The sequence below is a fragment of the Phocoena phocoena genome, chromosome X (assembly GCF_963924675.1).
Source record: "Phocoena phocoena chromosome X, mPhoPho1.1, whole genome shotgun sequence".
Taxonomy (NCBI): domain Eukaryota; kingdom Metazoa; phylum Chordata; class Mammalia; order Artiodactyla; family Phocoenidae; genus Phocoena; species Phocoena phocoena.
Window position 1 is genome coordinate 4,844,251 of NC_089240.1, and position 18,171 is coordinate 4,862,421.

Consider the following 18,171-nt stretch of genomic DNA (forward strand, 5'->3'; position numbering starts at 1 on the left):
AAAAATTTTAAAAACAAAAATCATCAGTGGAAGTTGCGGTGACATTTCCCCCCTAACACTGAAGGAGTTAATATTACGGAGTATGGTCAGGGCTGATGCACGCACCCTACTCCCCAAATCTAAATTCAGTAACTTTAAGAGCAGGGCTCTATATGTGGAATCTATCAATCAAAAAATTTAAAAAAGGGCTACGAATGAACTTATCTACATAACAGAAATAGAGTCACAGATGTCAGAAAGAAACTTACGGTTACCAGGGGGTAAGGGCAGGGGATAAATTGGGAGATTGGGATTGACACATACACACTACTATATCTAAAATAGATAACAAATAAGGACCTGCTGTAGAGCACAGGGAGCTCTACTCAATACTCTGTAATGACCTATGGGGGAAGAGAATCTAAAAAAAGAGTGGATATATGTATATGTATAACAGATTCACTTTGCTGTACAGCAGAAACTAACACAGCATTGTAAATCAACTATACTCCAATTAAAAAAAAAAAAAGAAAGAAAGAAAGAGAGCAGGGCTCAGTAAACTATGGCATTTGGGCCAGATCCAGCCTGATGCCTCATTTTGTAGATCAAGTTTCCCTGAAACACAGCCATGTTGATTTGTTGGTGTCTGGCCCTCCTGCTTCTGAGGAGTTGGGCAAGCCACCCAAACCACCTAAAATCGTTACTCCCTGGCTTTTCAAAGGAAACACGTGCCACCCCCTGGCTCAGATGATTTAGCCGTTTGCTGTCTTGCTTAAATAGTCACCTTTAGCTTTTGAAACCGGATCAGTTAACTTAAGGGTGTTCTTCAGTTCTTTACCTTCAAGCAGTGACATGAGCAGATGGCTGCTGTTTGTTTTTGCCCCGATAGCAGGTGGATGATAGTGTGATAGAACCTGGGCGGTTTTGTCACATCTCCCATCTATAATTGGTGGGGTTTTAGTCCCTGGACTGAATACATCGAGGAGGGTGTAAACTATAGCATCTTGGATGAGAAAGACTTTAGTGTGAATTAGATTCGTCGCGTGCTTCCTTGCGATTCCCATCAATCCAGGGAACCAGTGTTATCGGGCGGGGAGATGCCCAAGAGGACAAAAAAATGACAAATAGGGTATCGCATAAAACTCTGTGCCCACATCAAGCAAAAGAATGACAAGCATATGCCCTTGCCATTCACAGGCATTTGACCTGCCGGGTGGCAGCATGTGCAAAGACAAAAATAAATAGAAGCGTGGTTTAGAGACAGCTGTTCCTAACGAGAGTCTCGGAGTGAATGGCAGAAGAATTTTCTCTGCACCGTCCTGGAGAGATTAACTCAGCCATCGTCTGTCTGTGGCTTCCTATCACGGCCAAGTGCCACCGGGATGTTAAATGCGTTCATTTGACAATTACTCGACCAAATTTTAAATTTAGACCATGCTCTTTTCTCTGTTCAGATATTTTCAGAGAGAATCCACACTCCTTCACCTGTTTTTCCTGTATCTCCCTTGCAATCCCCTGTCCTTCTCTGCTAACCCTATTTCTCCTTCGCAAACCAACTCAAAGTCTGTTGCCTCAGGGCCCGTGTTCCCAGGGAAGAGGCATCCTCTGTGCTTTTTGTTGGCCTGCAATCAGAGTTATGCACAGCTTGTTACAAAGTCATGGGGAACTACTCCTGGGGAAGCAGCATGTCTGTTTCTCCATCCATCCGCGGGCTCCCTGCTGGAGGGATCCAGCATCTCTGGCCTCTTTGAGCCCAAGGCCGCCGTGCTACTGTCTCCCTTCCCCAAGGACCATTAGTGAGAGACCCTGGGGAGCATCTTCTGTTGACATTGTGACCCACTCCCAGCTCACCCCTCCAGCCCCTCCTGATACTCCTTTCATGCTCTATTTAGTTATTTTCGAATTGCCTCATACGTGCAAAGCTCGTTTTCCCAACTAAACAGTAAGAGCTACGCCAGTAATCAAGTAACAGCAATGAAGAAAATGGCTATGTTCGGTGGTCTCCTGTCTCTCGGTCTGGGGATCATAATCCCGAGAAATACTCACATCTGACACATCTGGAACGTGTGGCACAGCCGGTGGATCCATGTCCCCAAGGGCACAGAGCTGGTGTTTTCATTGCCTAGGGCTGCTGTAAGAATTCACCACCAGTTTGGTGGCTCAACACAACACAAATGGATGATCTTACATTTCTGCAGGTCCGATGTCCAAACTGGGTCCACAAGGGCTAAAATCAAGGTGTCCACAGAGCTGTGTTCCTTTATGAAGGCTCTCAGGGAGAGAGGCCACCTGCGTGCCTTGGCTTGGGGCACCTTTCTCTCTGTTCAGAGCCAGTGACGTAGCATCTTCCAGTCTCTCTGACTACAGCCTCAGCTGCTCTGATGCCAATTTCCCTGCTTCCCTCTTTCCCTTATAAAGAGTCTCATGTTATATTCGACCCACTCCCATAATCCAGAATAATCTCTCCTTCTGTCGGATAAGGTACCGTATCCCCAGATTCCAGGGGTTGCAAGTGGGCATTTGGAGGTGCCATTATTTTGCCTCCTACCAGCAGTAAAAAGTAGAAGTGGAATTTGAACCCCATGACTCCAGAAACATTGTTAGAAGTCTTTGTTGCTGCGAGATTTGAGTCTCCCTGATGACAGAGTCAGCACTTGTGTCCACCAGGCAATGCTGGCCGTGTGTCATGCATGTAGAGACCGTGACATATATATATATATATGTATATTGGGTTGGCCAAGAAGTTTGTTTGGGTTCTTCTGTAACATTTTATGGAAAGACCCAAACGAACTTCTTGGCCAACCCGATATATATTCTTCACCACAAGAGATACAGTATTGCTTGTGAAATTCTCATTGAATCCATGTCATTAAATCACTAGGTTCTTCCAAATCGGCCACCCCACATTAAGCATTGAAGAGTGCATTGAGGTACGTGTTGGAAAGACGTATAAATCTCCTTGATGCCTCTCCTTCGGCATTTTAGGGGGAAAAGCCAACAACTGGGAAGGAGGCATCCGGGTTCCAGGCATCCTCCGATGGCCAGGGGTGATCCAGGCTGGGCTGGAGATCGATGAGCCAACAAGCAATATGGACATCTTCCCGACGGTGGCCAAACTTGCGGGGTCCCCTCTGCCGGAAGACAGGTACTGTGACTGCCAGGTGCTCGGGGCAGTCTCCTTCGGATTTTGTGGGCAAGGGTGTTCCGATTCGCCTGCACGGTGACATATGCTACTTCCGGCTGGACCCTTTATCCACGCCCAGTTATGGGACTTACTGGTGGGTCCAGCAATGTAAACACTGCTCTGTCCATCCTGTTATCCCAGTGGGAAATAAAGTCCAAAGCCTGAAGGGGATGGACAGTATTTTTATTTTTTTAATATTTGTTTATTTATTCATTTATTTGGTTGTACCAGGTCTTAGTTGCAGCAGACGGGCTCCTTAGTTGGGGCTCGCTGGCTCCTAAGTTGTAGCACCTGGGCTCCTTAGTTGTGGCAGACGGGCTCCTTAGTTGTGGCATGTGAACTCTTAGTTGCCGCATGCATGTGGGATCTAGTTCCCTGACCAGGGATTGAACCCGGGTCCCCTGCATTGAGAGCATGGAGTCTTATCCACTGTGCCACCGGGGAAATCCTATGGGATGGACCATCTTTAACTGAGCTTCCCTCTTTTGGCATTCCATGGAACCTCTCCCCCTCCCTCTCTCTCCTCTCTGTCTCTCTCTCTCTCTCTCTCTCTCTCTCATCTGTGCCCATCATCGGCTTGCAGAAGGGCAGCTGGGCAGATGCCCTCTAACCTCCCTTGTTTCGTCCCACACCTCTCCCCCTGGCCCTGTTCACCAGCTCTTTGCTGCAGCAGCGAGAAAGGCAGTTGGGTGCCTAGTCAGGCTGCTTTTTTCCCAGCACGTCTTCATTTAGCGAGTTCTAAATGAAATGTCTTTCTCTTGAATTTAAATACAACTTCTGACGGCATTGCCAGTGGTTTCTCCTTAAGTGTTATTACCAATCTGAAGAGTTCTAAGTGAGGCACACTGATTCATTGTTTTCGTTAGTTGGGTGGCAATCCAGGGTGACGGCAGGCACATGGGCTGCAAATCTTGTTCAAATTCAGCTGCCGACAGAACCAAGAGGAAACTGGAAACCAGAGACGAAAACAACAGCTGAGCCAGAGCTGAGTCCACGGAGAGGTTTACTCACCTCCCATTGGGCGCAACCTTGGTTCACTCTTCATTTTTTTTCTTTTTTTCAAATTTCTGCATTAGGTATACCTTCCTCTCAAAGTACACGCGCACACACACACACACACACACACACACACACACAGATGGGAAAGGCAGAATTGTAGACTTCAGCCCTTCTCAAACTTTGTGGTCTCGAGATTCATGTACACTCTTCCCAGATCCAGGAGCCCAAAGATGTGTTTCTGTGGGCGGTATCTATCAGTGTTTGTCATATGAGCAATTAAACCTGGAAATAAAAGTTTTTAAATGCAAGAGGGCCCAAGCACACATTGCATTGGCTGACAGAGTGATAATGGAGCCACTGGGGAAACCCACCGTAAGCTCATGAAAGAGTGGGGGTACAAAAGGCAAATAACATTTTGAATTACTGCAAAGACAGTTTGAGCTCATAGACCTCCTCATAGGTCTCAGGCATCCCTGTGGGTCGCTGGACCACACCGTCTCAGGGTAGCTGATGCTTCAGAGAAGAGCAGAGATTCCCGGAGCGATACTGCTGTGGCTTCACTGCTGCTGAAGCATTGAAGTTCCTGGGCCTTGATTTCTTCTCCTGCAAATGGGTGCACAGTTGTACAGGATGGCAAGCACTAGAGCATGTCAAGTGCAGAGTAGAGATGCATGAATACTTGCCATTTTTGTTTCACCCGCCATATTGAGAGGTAACAGGTAGGGAAGTAGAGTTGTTTCCACTTACACGTTTCACATCCATCTGGGCTCAGATTCATCACTATGAGGGCTGAAGGGGCTTCTAAGAGCTGCTATTCCAATCAAACTATTCTTCCCCTCTAATGACAGAAAACTTGGCAGGAATAACTCATCAAAAGTCTTTTCTTACAGAAAACTAAAACTCTCACTCCTTATTTTACTTGCTCTTTGGCCCTGGTTCTTTCCCTTGGAATAAATCTGAATAGTTCCATGACCCGTGCACACTAAGTGTTCAGATAGTTTCATTAAGTACATTATTCTCTCATGGTTCATGATATTAAATTCGTTGGTACTCTCTGCTTTCACAGTATCTTTATATTTTTATTATTTTTAAAACATTTATTTATTTGGCTGTGCCAGGTCTTTAGTCACGGTATGCAGACTTCTTAGTTGTGACATGCGAACTCTTAGTTGCGGCATGCATGTGGGATCTAGTTCCCTGACCAGGGATCGCACCCGGGCCCCCTGCATTGGGAGCACAGAGTGTTAACCACTGGACCACCAGGGAAGTCCCTGCTTTCACACTATCTTTAACTGGCTTTCCACCTCACTGGGAAGAGCCAAGGGAAGGGAAAAGTTCAGAGGCAAAGACGAAGATCCCTAGAGGGAGATCTTGCTGCCGGCACCTCGTAGCCACCCCAATCTGAGGCTAATGGGAGTCATCCTGTTTTTCTCCCACGTGCCCATTGAGGAAGGAAGCAGCCTTCCTCCTAAGCTGACCCAAACATTTTGTGCACGAGCCAGTGTCATCAGTGGAACCCATTCTGAGTATTGAAGGTTCTTTCAATGGATCTCACCTGTTAATGGTCCAACTCAACCCAATGATACTATGTCTGGGTTTTGGTCCAAGGCTCTATAAGATGTCATTGTTCTCCAAGAGACAGCACAGATAAGAAAACGGCAGTCTGCTTCCAGGTTGCTCATGGGAATAAAATGATCTCACAATATACTATTTAGATCATGTTAGCAACCAGGTCTAGAAGACGTCCTTGTGTGTCTGCCCTGGGGACGTTGACCATCTAAAGGGATGGTTCTCAGCTGGGGTGACTGTCCCTCCCAGGGGCCGTTTATCAATGTCTAGAGACATCTTTGATTGTTTTGACTCGGGACGTTGCTGGCATCTAGTGGGTAGAGGCCCGGGTTGCTGCTAAACATCCTACAATATACAGGATGCCACCCTCCAGCAAGGAGTGATCCAGCCCAATATGTTGGGAGTGCTGAGGGTTGAGAATTCTGCTCAAAAGCTTATTATTGCTCTTTTACGGAAAATGTCGTTATCTATATAACGAAAACCTCATCAAAACTTTTCAATAAGAGCATCTGGATAATATCCTCATATATATCCATATCCATCTATAAATCTGATACACAGGTATCTACTCTAGAAAACAGCCTAACTCTCTCCCACTAAGATGGGTGGAAATCAGCTTCCCGGGTTTCTTGCTTAAGCAATATTAAATTTACGTTTCTCAGGTGAGTAAACACATTCAGAGAGCTGGACCCAGGCTGTATGACAATCACGTAATGAGGTTCCCTCACATTTTGCCACATTTTTCATCGGACGAGAGGAGTTTCGTTCAGAAGACCCCTGTTCTTCAAGTACAGCCTTGTAATTCTCAAGAAGCAAGTGCTGTTCTTGAATCCTAGCTTGGTGAGAAATGAAAAGCCCTTCGATGCAGAGTTTCTGCTTAGGTAAAAAGAGCAGTAGTCCGAGGGTTACACATAGAGATTTTCACTTTGCAGAGTCTCAGTGCTGCCATGAGAATTCTCTAATTCAACCCCGTGGTGTGCCTATATGAGGTTCCTCTTGGCGGTGAATCTTTCCTTCATGCCTACCGTGGCCATCACCCCAGCATATGCAGAAAAATCATTCCCCCTGCGTCTCCAAATAAGCTGATTCCGGACATAAATGGAGGGCAGTCTTTCTTTGTGTTATAAAAGATAGGCAACAAAAATATAATACCTAAATACATTAAAGTGAAAACCTGTCAGCCTCATCTTTGCAAGCAGATAGAGTATTACCATAGTGAGTCTATGACCATGCTCCCTCTTAATGAAGATTGGCATGCCCAATTCTCCTATTCCATAATGAAAATTCGATTTCATTTCTTTTTTCCAAGTTTGGAAAAGAAATCCAAATGCTTGGTATCAGTTATGTCTGGTGAAAGCAAGGGGAGTGGCTTGATTCTCCCGGTAAATTTTGCTGACATCTAGCTAGGTGACCACAAAAGACTTCTTCCATAGAGCACTACAGATACAACAGCAAGCTGTACCCAGCTCAGCTCCATTTTGCAGAATAAAAGTCGAAACTCTTCACGTATGTGTGACGTATAATTGATCTTGCTTTCTATTCACATATGACAGAATGTTTGATGTTTACGGCTGGAAACACTTTTAATTATGAAAGAGACTTTCTGGGTACTTGGGATTCCCTTTAATTTATCAAAGATCTATGTACTTTCTTTTAAAAATGTTTCCTTTCCTACTCTACAGTGAAAAAAATCACCTTATTTTTTTGTTTGTTTGTTTTACATCTTTTTTGGAGTATAATTGCTTTACAATGTTGTGTTAGTTTCTGCTGTATAACAAAGTGAATCAGCTATACATATACATATGTCCCCATATCCCCTCCCTATTGCGTCTCCCTCCCACCCTCCCTATCCCACCCCTCTAGGTGGTCACAAAGCACCGAGCTGATCTCCCTGTGCTATGTGGCTGCTTCCCACTAGCTGTCAGTGCTACTCTCTCACTTCGTCCCAGCTTACCTTTCACCCTGACCCCATGTCCTCAAGTCCATTCTCTACGTCTGCATCTTTACTCCTGTCCTGCCCCTAGGTTCATCAGAACCATTTTTTTTTAGATTGCATATATATGTGTTAGCATATGGTATTTGTTTTTCTCTTTCCGACCCATTTCACTCTGCACGACAGACTCTAGGTCCATCCACCTCACTACAAATAACTCAATTTCGTTCCTTTTTATGGCTGAGTAATATTCCATTGTATATATGTGCCACATCTTCTTTATCCATTCTTGTGTCGATGGACACTTAGGTTGCTTCCATGAATCACCTTGTTTTGAATATGGCAACAAGTGACTCACCTTGTGCCCCAAGTTAACCTCTTTTTCAGTCCCCCAAGCCTTTCCCTTCTGCTGTGATCCCCAAATCCTCCCCAGAGTAGACCAGGCACAGGTGGGTCGGAGGGACGTCCCAAAGTACATGGGTCACTGACTCAGCTGAGAGAGATACAGCACATTCGTGGGGGGATGAGGTCACTGTCCCCTCAACAAGTTCCCCAAACATGTTCTTTTCAGTTACGTGAGAGTCATCGCATGCTCTTGAATTTGACCTGAAATTCAGACATGAGTCTCCTTGACACTGAATTGTTACTATCCCCATGGTTGCCATGAGTCAGGGGCCCAAAGAGAATCATCTCACTTTCCAAGTTAAAGGCAATCTCAAATGAGCACATTTTTCACAGAATCAGGCAGACACCAGGGGAAAAAAGCATCCAATTTTGTAGCCGTGGCTGTCCTGCAAACGTGCTATGAAAAGTTGAATTTGTTTACAGAAAAGGCCAATCAGACGATTTCCATAGGGAAGCGGCGATGCTTTGCATCACTTTGAAAGTGTAGGGGCCCTTCTGCCACGAATCGTGATGTTGTACAAACATTTCCACCCCAGCCATCCCAAGTATTTTGATAACTCAGACACCGTTTAAAAGTTTAGCTCAATAGAGTCACTTTCCATTTTTCATGGCAGAAATGAGCCTCTTTTTGACAAGCCATATTTCTCCAGCACTGTTCACCAGTGGTTTCCATCGCAGCGTGATTTATTGCCGGCTTCCAGGAAAGGGTGCGTTAGGTATAGGACGGAAAGCAAAAATGAGATCAGTCTCTGCATTGCAAGAAAAAAGAAGTTTGCAGAACAGACTTTGCTTCCCTCCTTAAAAAAAAGAGACAAATGTGCTTGGAAGTCAGAAAAAAAGTCTGTGAGATTTACAGTGTTCTTTTTGTCATTAAATCCCCCTTTGTGGGATCAGGCCCAGTTCAGTTATGAAATACCAATCTTAAGAAACCAGTTCTGTCTCCTGGGTTCTTAAGTGCTGAGTTTTGTGGGTTTATGATGAAAAACATCTTCAAGAAATGAGCTAGGCATTGAGTCAGAGAAACAGAGATTCACTCTCACCCTCGAGCCATCGTGGAAAGGCCTTCTCTCCACGTGGAGCTAAAGGTGGTGGAGAGGTGTCGGGCCCATCTGTCCCATCTCTCACCTTCAGGGTTTTCACCACTGGGGGCTTTTTATGCTCAGGTCCTCCTCTCTGCCCCTCTCCCCTCATCCCTTGCTTCCTTTCCACCTACTTAGGCTCTCCTAATCTTAAGGACTGAGTTTTTCTTGAAATTCACAATATCGGCCATTACAGGATAGAACTAGTATTCGGAGAACACACTGCTTCTGGATCGAATCATCTCTCTACCTTGTTCCTCTCATGGAAGATGAGAATCAGGCTTGGAAAGTGAGCCAATTCTGTCTTTTGTTCTTATTTTTAACTTACAATAATAGAATATTTTCAGTTCCGTGGACTTGTACGGAGTGCATGATTAATAACTAAGGTGGGGACCAGAGAAGCAGTCAGCAGTAATTACATGATGGGATTTTTAGCGACACCAAAATAAACCACAAAGAAAAAAGAAAAAAAAAAAAAACTCAAGGGATGTAGGACCTCTCAAGGGTGCTTACCCACATTATATAAGCAAGTTAAAGTTCCGGTTTCTCAATTCCTCATAGTAGGAGGGGCCAGGGATGGAGTGTTTTGGGTTTTTTAAAAGTTTTTTGTTGGAGTGTAGTTGATGTAAAATGTTGTTAGTTCCAGGTGTACAGCAAAGTGATTCAGTTATACATATACACATATCCACTCTTTTTAAGATACTTTCCCCCATAGTTCATTAGAGTACTGAGTAGAGTTCCCTGTGCTCTACAGTAGGTCCTTATTAGTTATCTATTTTATATATAGTAATGTGTATATTCAGTCCCAATCTCCCAATTTATCCCTCTGCCCACACCTTTACCCCTGGTGACCATACGTTTGTTTTCTGCATCTGTGACTCTATTACTATTTTGTAGATAAGTTCATTTGTACCCTTTTTTTAGATTCCGCATATAAGCGATATCATATGATATTTGTCTTGGAATGTTTTTAATCAGAAAAGGAAAACCCTCAAGTTCAACAATCTACCTCCTTCCAAGTAGCCTTCTGCCCCAGGTTTCGGTGGCAGTGGCCTAATGGTAATCAACGACTTCAATTTCTCTCGTGGCTATTAATGTGTGTTTCACTCAAAACAATATAGGCTTTTTTCCTTTTTTCCTTCATGTAACATCTAAATAGTCCTAATTTTGCTCCTTAGCAGTCGTATACAGTTATTGCCTACCATCTGGAAAGTTCCCCTTCTCGGCCTAGTTATAGAAGAGATATATTTACCTTTGAGAACGTAAACATATGTGTAATGTGTATATGTGATATGTAAATGCATGTGAGTACGTTTACATCTTCGGGGTATTTAATATCATCATTATTATTTACAAATCACATCCCTGGGACTTAGAACTTCATTTGCATTGAAGTCCATCCAATCTCGATTGCCCCATGCTGTATATTATCTTTTTTTTTTGAACTCAGATTGTCAGAAATTCTTATTTTCTATAGATCCGTAGTTTGTGAATACACTGTTTGCCAAGGCAATAGGCAGAAAACTCGGTATAGGAGCAGTAGCAGGGGAAAGCACGGACGCCCAGTCAGCTGGGTTTCAATCCCATTGGCTCTTACGGCACACGTGGAGTTGGGTGAATCACTCCATTTCTTCATCCCATCATCCTGGAGTGATACTGGTCACAACTCACGGTGCTGCTTGGAGGATGAAATGAGTTCATGCACGAGCAGAGCTGGCCTCCCTACCTTGCATACGGCGCCCAGTGTGCGTCAGTTAGTGTCCTGGGTTGGTTACTTCATTACCATGTTGTAGCTCTATCATGCCCCCATTTGCTGGAAGGACAGCGCAGACATCGGGAGGTTTTAGCCCAAGGCTGATGTGGCCCCCTGATGCCCACCTGCTTTATCCCCCAGGATCATCGATGGGCGTGACCTGATGCCCCTGCTTCAAGGGAGAAGCCATCGTTCGGATCACGAGTTCCTCTTCCACTACTGCAACTTCTACCTGAACGCCGTGCGCTGGCACCCACAGAACAGTGAGCAGACGCATCTTTCTTTCCATGCTTGTAGGACTACGTGCAGTCACAGCCATGGGAACAGAAGAAATTGCAAGAGGGCGTTGCTCTCATGAGATGCCCGAAAGATGCTCAGTTTTGCTTTCTCTGTCCTCCTCCGCGTTCCTTCTTCTCTTACGCCTCCCGGTGCCCTGGTGGTCCAGGCAGGGCGTCACACATTGCCGTGACATGTGCTTGCAGCTTCCTCAACCTGGGAGGACTTCCTTTCTTTTCCCTTCCTGGTTAATGCTTATCCATCCGCCCCAACCCCCCTGAAAGCCGTCTTCTCTGCCTGCTGTCCTGTAGCTTTTGCGCTGGCACCGAGTACCCTTGAGATGTTTACCTGACCTTCTCTCCCGAGCCTCAAAGGTAGGGGTCGTGACTCATCGATCTGTGTTTGGTCACGGATCGTGTGTATTTGCTAGATGTAGACATTTAAGACAGAGTTCAAACGCTTTGATGTTATCATGGGTCCCAAACCCAGGAGTGTTGTAAATCGTGCACTGTATCAGTGACGGGACCTTCTTTGGGTTTTCCAACGGCGGATACAGGGGTGCATTTCTAAAAAGCATAAAGGACCAAGTGGAACCAAGTGAGAATCGTCGGTGTAGTGATAGGTTCACATCTGGTTTTCACGTATTTAAACTTAGAATTGCAGTAAGGCTCACATCGCTAAGATGCCTAGGAGTCTATGGGAATCCAGCAACTATTACACCCCTGCTGTATATCCCAGAGGTAGAGGCTGATATTGGACTTTGAGGTTCCTCTTCAGTGGGAGAATGACACTCCCCACTTCTCTAGTGTGTTTTGGGATTCTGCTCCCAGAGGCGAGATTCTCAGAGCAGCTTGTTTATCCCCTGCAGCTGATGACTTTGTAAAAACTCAGGTGACTCTGATACTGGATTTCAATGTACCCCTCACCCCATTCTGCTCACCCAGTCAATTTACCAAAGACATCATTTAAAGAGCAGCTGCTCCATTATTCTTAGAGTGGAAAATTATAACCCTTCCATTACCCAAAGAGATCACACCAGGTTTACCCTTCAACGTTTATACTTTCAATCTGGACGGCTTCCTTGAGATAGCTTCTGGAAGACCAATATGGCAAAACCATGGGTGCACGATTCTAGGCCCAGAGGGACCCTATTTACGTATCTCATCAATGTGTCCATCATTCCTAACACCCTTAGGAATGCTGTCTCTTTTTAAGATTATCGGCAGCATTTATATCTGAGCCATCTCATCATAAATGAGAGATGTGGTCCTCGCCACTTCCTTTTATAAGGAGCCTGCGAGAAGCGTAAAGAACAAAGTCTCGGGGGACTCTTGTTTGTTTAAAGAAGGATGATATCACGTCCTGAGCCTTGCAGAATTGCATTTAAATAAAGCCAACCCCCTCGAGTTAGAGGAGCCGGAAGAAACCTATTGGGTCAGGGGCTGGAGAAGCACATGATGTGGAGGAGTAAACAGAAAAGGGACAGGAAGAGGCAGAAAATAGGAGTAAGTGAGAAAAACAAGACCCAGATTCTGACAGGCAGCTGGCCTGGGGATAAAGCTTGCTTCTAAGACAACACACAAGTGACATTTTGTCTTATGCAGTTCCTTACTATCTTCTCTTTTGAAGCAGCAGCACACGAGGAAAAATGACGGTGTCTCCACACCGGAATCATCCATCTAGCTAAAGGGTCTCAGGAAACCGTGGGTTTTATGAATCGTCTCATCTGCTTTTCAGATTGTGCCTGAAACTCAGTAACAATGGTTGCTGCCTTGGCTGTCACACATGGCTCCATGGCTGTTTGCTCCGTATTTCATCTGTTCGTTTGTTGTACACGTATTTATTGAGCACCTACTAAGTGGCACCTTCTGGGCTAGGCTGCGCACCTGTCAGTGAGCAAAACAGACCAAATTCTCTGCCAGGGAGTTGCTTACCTCTTAGCTCAGGACGGGCTGAAGGCTGTGCAAACAGCTGGGAATGCACAGGTGTGTAAGGAAGCGTCACCCGTGTGTGTGGAGTTACCTGTCAACTGGAGAATACAGAAAGTAAACTAGTACTGGTTAGAGGAGATGACTGACATCGTCTCGGATCTGTGCTGGTAGGAGTTTATGGTAATCAGTACACAGGAGACACTTCCCATAATTGTCAGTGGTAAGAGGGCTGCCTCCTGGCCTCCAAATACTTTGCTAGAAAAGAAGAGAGACATTTAGGATCAGGGTTTAGAAATGTAGCGTCAGGGCAGCAGTGAGCTGGAGCCACCTCCGGATGGCTCAGGCATCTTGCCAGCTTGTTGGGAAAGCATTGCTACCTGGAAGTCAGCCAGGCGGCGAGCACTGACACCCCGGCAACTGGCAGACGTAGCAAACGCATGCCCTGTTCCTCGCTCAGAAAGCACAAGCTTACCGGCAGTAAGTACGCTGGTACCCGTAAACTAGAACTGAGTGGTGGTGTGGTTAAGATCCAGTTGCCGTTTGTCTTGATCAGTTGGACGCCTACATGTTACAATTCCCACCTTGTTACTCATTTTCCCAAAAACTTAGAGCTGGAATGCTGTTTCCACCCTTTTAAAACATGAACCCCTTTCAGCTTTTATATACAGTGTCTTCTCTATAATTGAATGATTCTCTCATGATAATGTTTCTGTAATTTCGTTGTCTCAGCAAATTGAATGGCCTAACTTAATCATCTCATATCCTTACGCCCACTGCATTTTAGAAGAACTCACGAAAGTGTTATTAGGACACCGGTAACTTTTCTTGCATTACAATGGGAATTGTGAGTTTAAATTTACTGTTCCGCGTGTATTCAAAAAGTTTGGCTTTAAGTTTTGACCTATGAAGCAGTGTTAGTAAAAATTCAATGTAATGACAACTTGATTTTATGGTAAAATTTATCTTAAAAGACTGGTAGTTAGCTCTGAGATTCTGCTGCAGACTTTCGAGCCGATGAATATAAGTCTGTAAACTAAATGCTCGCACTAGTGTGAGAGTTTCCAGGCCAGCTGGTCGCACAGAAATCCATGGGATGTGGTTATGCTGGTGTGGAATCCAAGGAGCCCCATAAATCCTGCTAGCTTTTCAATTCAAGTTTGTTGGAAACTTCTCTCCTGTGACTTCTTTTTAAAGCATCATTTGAAAAACCTCAGTAGTGCACCTGAAGCGTACATTGTTTATAGAAAAACGATAAACAATTTTGACTTTTAAGGCTTCAAAATAAGTTTTTAAAATCTTAAATCACAACAAAAAGCAGTAGGAAATTAGGATTCATTCCAAAGAAGTTTGTTTATATCTAGCTCTTTTAAAGGTGCCTTGTTTTGAAAATAGGAGATAAGTGAGGTTTAAAATTGCAACAGCATTACAGTAGTAATTGAGGACAAATGCTTGCTTTGTTCACTAAGATTTTCACCCAGTTAAAAAATTAATTTTGCCTCTAAAATGCACCTAAGGAAAGAGAGAAGATTCTAATTACAGCTGCCTATGTCTCAGGAGTTGATTGGTGTAAGAAAGGCTATGCTTAGTTTTTGTCTTTATTAATGACTTCAGTTCGTGTTGGTGATCTGATTCCCCTTTGTCTGATTATCGGAAGTTAAACCTGAAGGGTCAGAAACAACAAATCGAGGGCCGAAGCTGAACTCACGGGGGCTGTGGCATTTTCAAATGAAAGCTGCAGAGAACTTTCCTGTACTCCAGCTTACCTTAAGAAGGAGAAGCCCTCGCCCAACCAGAACTTTTGCTGCAATTAAGAAAAAGCGCATATACGTAAATCACTTCAAGCATATATTTCAAGTCTTAGGATTTCCTTTTCCTTTTGGTTGAAAATCTCGACCAAAGGCTGCATTCGCAACAGCTCTTGACCTTTGCGATATTCACCCACTAATTCCTTCACCTGCCTTCTCAGCCTGGTATCGCGGGACGTGTGTGCGTGTAATTGTAGGAACGCAGGGTGATGTGTCCCAGGATGGACGGAATCTGCTTTGCCCACAACCTAAGAGAAGGTGTGATGGTGATATAGGAGGATGGAAAAGCTTTCCCGGAAATTGTGTTCAATGTTTATTCAATTTGTTTTATCTCATTATCACTCAGACGCTTCAGTAACGGGCTTATCGTCCCAACCATTCATTTCCTTTAATGGAAAAACACCGTCTATAAATGGATTTTTTTTTGTTTTCTCCCACTTGGTCTATCAAACATGTATTTTTATATGGCACTTCCTATTACCTTATAAATAATATTAGACCATTTTTGAAACATACATCTACTTTTTTTTTATTGGAGTGTAGTTGATTTACAATGTTGTGTTAATTTCATCTGTACCACAAAGTGACTCAGTTATACATATATACCTTCTTTTTCATATTCTTTTCCATTATGGTTTATCACAGGATATTGAATATAGTTCCCTGTGCTCTACAGTAGGACCTTGTCGTTTATCCATTCTATATATGATAGTTTGTATCTGCTAACCCCAAACTCCCAATCCATCCCTCCCCCAAATCCCTCCCCCTTGGCAACCACAGGTCTGTTCTCTACAGACATCTAATGCTTTCCGACTAAAGTTTTCACATGTCTGACCTAAGATTACATTAATTCTTGGACGAAAAACGTGTCAGCCATGACTTCTGTTCATTTGTCGCAATGCAACCTTGCTTCCTTACAGAGACAAAATACATCAGAATGGGAGTTTCTTTCTCGAATGCCCAAAGCGCAGTGTTTCTGAATGAGTCCTCCAGTGTTTGCTCAGCACCCAGCTTATTCGCAACTACCATAGGCCACTTCTTCTGCCCTTTCCCCCCTGACGTACTCGCTCCTGCTGATTTTCTGCAATATTTTGCACATCTCTGTTCTTCGATGTCAGCATGGGGCATATGTCAGTTCTCACAGTATTCCTGCTTGTTTCTAGCTCCGTCCTGATTTGCTTCCATCTGCTAGCAGACCTGGGCATTTTCTATGGGAACATTTTAGTTCTAACCAAGGCATGTTGTAGTGAATATTTGTATTAAGTATTTATATTAGGTATTCATATTGATATTAAATAGTTGTGTCTTCCTCACCTTCAGATCTTCTATCCACAAATGTTTTGTATGTGGTTTTAGGCTCTTCCCTCTGTTACTCTCTTATACTTTTTTTTTTTTTAACATCTTTATTGGGGTATAATTGCTTTACAATGGTGTGTTAGTTTCTGCTTTACAACAAAGTGAATCAGCTATACATATACATATGTTCCCATATCGCTTCCCTCTTGCGTCTCCCTCCCTCCCACCCTCCCTATCCCACCCCTCCAGGCGGTCACAAAGCACAGAGCCGATATCCCTGTGCCATGCGGCTGCTTCCCACTAGCTATCTACCTTACGTTTGGTAGTGTGTATATGTCCATGCCTCTCTCTCGCCCTGTCACAGCTCACCCTTCCCCCTCCCCATGTCCTCAAGTCCGTTCTCCAGTAGGTCTGTGTCTTTATTCCTGTCTTACCCCTAGGTTCTTCATGACCTTTTTTTTTTTTTTCTTAGATTCCATACATATGTGTTAGCATACGGTATTTGTCTTTCTCTTTCTGACTTACTTCACTCTGTATGACAGACTCTAGGTCTATCCACCTCATTACAAATAGCTCAATTTCGTTTCTTTTTATGGCTGAGTAGTATTCCATTGTATATATGTGCCACATCTTCTTTATCCATTCATCCGATGATGGGCACTTAGGTTGTTTCCATCTCCGGGCTATTGTAAATAGAGCTGCAATGAACATTTTGGTACATGACTCTTTTTGAATTATGGTTTTCTCAGGGTATATGCCCAGTAGTGGGATTGCTGGGTCATATGGTAGTTCTATTTGTAGTTTTTTAAGGAACCTCCATACTGTTCTCCATAGTGGCTGAACCAATTCACATTCCCACCAGCAGTGCAAGAGTGTTCCCTTTTCTCCACACCCTCTCCAGCATTTATTGTTTCTAGATTTTTTGATGATGGCCATTCTGACTGGTGTGAGATGGTATCTCATTGTAGTTTTGATTTGCATTTCTCTGATGATTAATGATGTTGAGCATTCTTTCATGTGTTTGTTGGAAGTCTGTATATCTTCTTTGGAAAAATGTCTGTTTAGGTCTTCTGCCCATTTTTGGATTGGCTTGTTTGGTTTTTTGTTATTGAGCTGCATGAGCTGCTTGTAAATTTTGGAGATTAATCCTTTGTCAGTTGCTTCATTTGCAAATATTTTTTCCCATTCTGAGGGTTGTCTTTTGGTCTTGTTTATGGTTTCCTTTGCTGTGCAAAAGCTGTGAAGTTTCATTAGGTCCCATTTGTTTATTTTTGTTTTTATTTCCATTACTCTAGGAGGTGGGTCAGAAAGGATCTTGCTGTGATTTATATCATAGAGTGTTCTGCCTATTTTCTCCTCTAAGAGTTTGATAGTTTCTGGCCTTACATTTCGCTCTTTAATCCATTTTGAGCTTATTTTTGTGTATGGTGTTAGGGAGTGATCTAATCTCATACTTTTACATGTATCTGTCCAGTTTTCCCAGCACCACTTATTGAAGAGGCTGTCCTTTCTCCACTGTACATTCCTGCCACCTTTATCAAAGATAAGGTGTCCATATGTGCGTGGGTTTATCTCTGGGCTTTCTATCCTGTTCCATTGATTTATCTTTCTGTTTTTGTGCCAGTACCATACTGTCTTGATTACTGTAGCTTTGTAGTATAGTCTGAAGTCAACTCTCTTAATTCTTGAAACGTGTCATCTTTTTTATGTGACCACTGCATGTCTTTTGAAGACACACTTGATAACAATACCCTGCACCCTTACGTTTATTCTATATCTCCTGTCTAGCAGATGCTCTGCTACGCTCTTTGCATATGATGCCTCTTTTAATCCTCCTTATTAAAAGTGAGTTTGATTATATTCGTATTAGATTTGGCCGTAACGGAAACAAAAAGTCACGGTAGCTTATATCAGAGGGAGGTTTCTGTCTTCATCTCATGAGTGAAGTCTAGCGGTAGGTGG

The 18,171-nt window shown here is 43.8% G+C and overlaps 1 protein-coding gene across 1 annotated transcript in view; it reads left to right on the top strand.

Moving 5' to 3' along the window:
* STS (steroid sulfatase) overlaps nt 1-18,171 on the top strand; it is an 86,234-nt gene that overhangs the window by 61,161 nt on the left and 6,902 nt on the right. Inside the window, exons 7-8 of the mRNA XM_065900117.1 lie at nt 2,965-3,124; nt 11,043-11,164. Coding sequence (XP_065756189.1) covers nt 2,965-3,124; nt 11,043-11,164 — 282 coding nt within the window. The remainder of the gene's footprint in view (nt 1-2,964; nt 3,125-11,042; nt 11,165-18,171) is intronic.